The 2,922-nt window shown below is 38.1% G+C and overlaps 1 protein-coding gene across 2 annotated transcripts in view; it reads left to right on the top strand.

Moving 5' to 3' along the window:
• LOC110032546 (D-3-phosphoglycerate dehydrogenase 1, chloroplastic-like) overlaps positions 1 to 2,400 on the top strand; it is a 19,035-nt gene extending 16,635 nt beyond the window's left edge. For both annotated transcript variants that reach the window (XM_020736207.1, XM_020736208.1), the window contains exons 2-5: positions 174 to 550; positions 1,308 to 1,418; positions 1,543 to 1,638; positions 1,711 to 2,400. In XM_020736207.1, coding sequence (XP_020591866.1) covers positions 174 to 550; positions 1,308 to 1,418; positions 1,543 to 1,638; positions 1,711 to 2,382 — 1,256 coding nt within the window. In that variant the 3' untranslated portion in view covers positions 2,383 to 2,400. The remainder of the gene's footprint in view (positions 1 to 173; positions 551 to 1,307; positions 1,419 to 1,542; positions 1,639 to 1,710) is intronic.
• The last annotated feature ends 522 nt before the right edge of the window (positions 2,401 to 2,922 follow it).

Genomic DNA, 2,922 nt, shown 5'->3' with positions numbered 1-2,922 from the left:
TGAAATGCATGAAAAAATCCGCTTCACAAAAGAAACGTTTCAGTGTGAGGATTTGCTTTTATGCGTTTAAAATTTTCACTTGTTATGCATTGATTGTCATTTTATTATTGATTGTCAAACCTTATGTCAATCTGATAATTTTTTGTAGCTAACAACCTTCTTTTGTTTTTCAGGAAAATGGCAGCGTAACAAATTTGTTGGTGTCTCCCTAGTAGGCAAGAAGCTGGCAATTATGGGTTTTGGAAAAGTTGGTTCAGAAGTTGCCAGACGTGCGAAAGGACTAGGAATGCAGGTCATTGCTCATGACCCATATGCCCCTTCAGACAGAGCTCGTGCTATTGGTGTAGAATTAGTATCGTTTGATGAAGCCATATCCACAGCAGATTTCATCTCACTTCACATGCCACTCACCCCTTCTACCTCTAAAATTTTCAATGATGAAAATTTTGCAAAAATGAAGAAGGGTGTGAGAATTATTAATGTTGCAAGAGGTGGTGTAATCGATGAAGATGCCTTGTTGAGGGCACTTGACAACGGAACAGTTGCTCAGGTATTTCTCAACCGTTTTACTTGTTGAAATAGTGCTATTTTTCTTCTTTTTAAATGCCCTCCTAGAAAAACTTATAAATTAAATGGATCCTGTGATCCTTGACAACGGAACAGTTGCTCAGGTATTTCTCTACCGTTTTACTTGTTGTAATAGTGCTATTTTTCTTCTTTTTAAATGCCCGCCTAGAAAAACTTATAAATTAAATGGATCCTGTGATCTTTCTAAGAAGAATGATTCTCCGGTGCACATATTTTCCATCAACACCTATGGCCATGTTTGTTTATGGTCATGTTTGTTCTTCCTCCTTGCATATTTGCTCTGATATTTTTTTAACGCATTAGCAAAATATATTCAATGTGCCGTTTCTATATTACAATAATTTTAATCTGAGAATTGTGTCAAGCAATAATAACATGCAATCACTTTATGAAGTAGCACTACGTTCATATTGCTGCTTTTCTAAGTTAGACCTGAATGTTACGTCATAAGTCTCACAATCATATCCCTTTGTTCAAGGCAAGCTCAAATTCTGAGTTGAATACCCATTAATAGATCCGATGATCTGAGTTTTGTCAGACTAATTCTGAATATTTTATCCATTCTTTAAGAAATATTATTTTTATTAGGACATATTTGTAGATTTATCAACCATGCTCGTGCAGTGCTAAAGATGAACTTCTATTATGATTGTTAGTTAAACAGTAGGAAAGTTTTCCCACACTCGAGTTACTGAGGTTTCTTCTGGATTGCTTCACAGGCTGCACTAGATGTATTTGCAGAAGAACCCCCAGCAAAGGACAACAAGTTAGTTCAGCATGAGAATGTTATTGTTACTCCCCATCTTGGAGCCAGCACCACCGAAGCTCAGGTTTGCAATCCTGTCAAAGATTGAATGAACATGTGCAGCCACTGAGATAACTTCACAAAAATTTCTGAGCGTGTGTTTGTGATGCTTTTTTAACCAATTATCTAATATTCATTTAAAATGTTAGGAAGGTGTGGCGATTGAGATAGCTGAGGCTGTGATTGGAGCATTGAATGGTGAACTAGCTGCTACTGCTGTGAATGCACCCATGGTTCCTTCTGAGGTAAAGACGACGATATAACTTCAAAATATATTGATATCTTAGAAAAGCTTATGAGACTTATTTTATTCACAGGTTTTGTCCGAGTTGGCCCCATATGTTATATTGGCAGAGAAGCTTGGTAGACTTGCCCTGCAGCTAGTAGGGGGTGGAAGTGGCATCAAGGGTGTGAAGATCGTATACACATCAGCTCGAAGCCCCGATGACCTCGACACTAGAATTCTTCGAGCCATGGTCACTAAAGGTGTCGTGGAGCCCATATCAAGTGTTTTTGTAAACCTTGTCAATGCTGATTACATCGCCAAGCAAAGGGGTCTGCGCATCAGCGAAGAGCGAGTATTCCATGACGGCTCTCCTGAAATCCCGGTGAACTTCATCCAGGTCCACCTCTCAAATGTGGAGTCCAAATTCGCCAGTGCCATATCAGACTCGGGTGAGATCGTGGTGGAGGGCAGAGTGAAGGATGGGATCCCACATCTCACAAGCGTAGGCTCATACAGCGTGGATGTCAGCCTCGAAGGAAATCTGATACTTTGCAGACAGATTGACCAGCCTGGTATGATTGGCTTTGTGGGGAACATTCTTGGGGAAAGCAATGTGAACATCAGCTTTATGAGTGTGAGCAGAATTGCACCTAGGAAGCAAGCAATTATGGCCATAGGTGTAGATGAAGAGCCGGAGAAAGAAACTCTAAGGAAAATTGGTGAAATACCATCGATTGAGGAGTTTGTCTTTCTGAAGCTATGATAGAAGCCTTTTCTATTACCTCGTATGCACTTCTTCGAGGAGCCCTACATTCTTTTTAGTTATCCTTTTTGAGCAATAATGAGTTTCTGGTCTTTAGGCATTATACCTTTTTGATTGTTGTTCTTCATGCAGTCTCCGAAAGGTTTAATTGCGGAAACATCTATTTTTTTTGTGGTGTCTTGGCGATGCATGTTTCATTTCTATTGTTGTTTGTATTATGCGGGATTTTGTTTCTTGGAGATTCATTTAATGCTTCCGTGCTTGATGGGTGCTTGTGGTTAGCATGAAAATGCTAGGTTGATTTGAGTTGTTAAGAGGTTGTTAAGTTTGATTGATATTTACTTATTTTTAATTTTGCTAATAAAAATAATAACACCTAAAACGTAGTTAAGTTTGATTGATATTTACTTATTTTTAATTTTAGAGATATTTTGTTATGTTTGACAAGTATCTGCCCTTATACTTTGAAATGTGATCTCCTGGAATTTAGAAATAATGATATATTGTGTTATGAATTTTATGCAATTATCATACAATTGA

The sequence above is a fragment of the Phalaenopsis equestris genome, unplaced genomic scaffold (genome assembly GCF_001263595.1).
Source record: "Phalaenopsis equestris unplaced genomic scaffold, ASM126359v1 Scaffold000969, whole genome shotgun sequence".
Lineage (NCBI taxonomy): Eukaryota > Viridiplantae > Streptophyta > Magnoliopsida > Asparagales > Orchidaceae > Phalaenopsis > Phalaenopsis equestris.
Note: the sequence above shows the minus strand (reverse complement) of the source record. Positions and strands in the feature narration are given on the sequence as shown.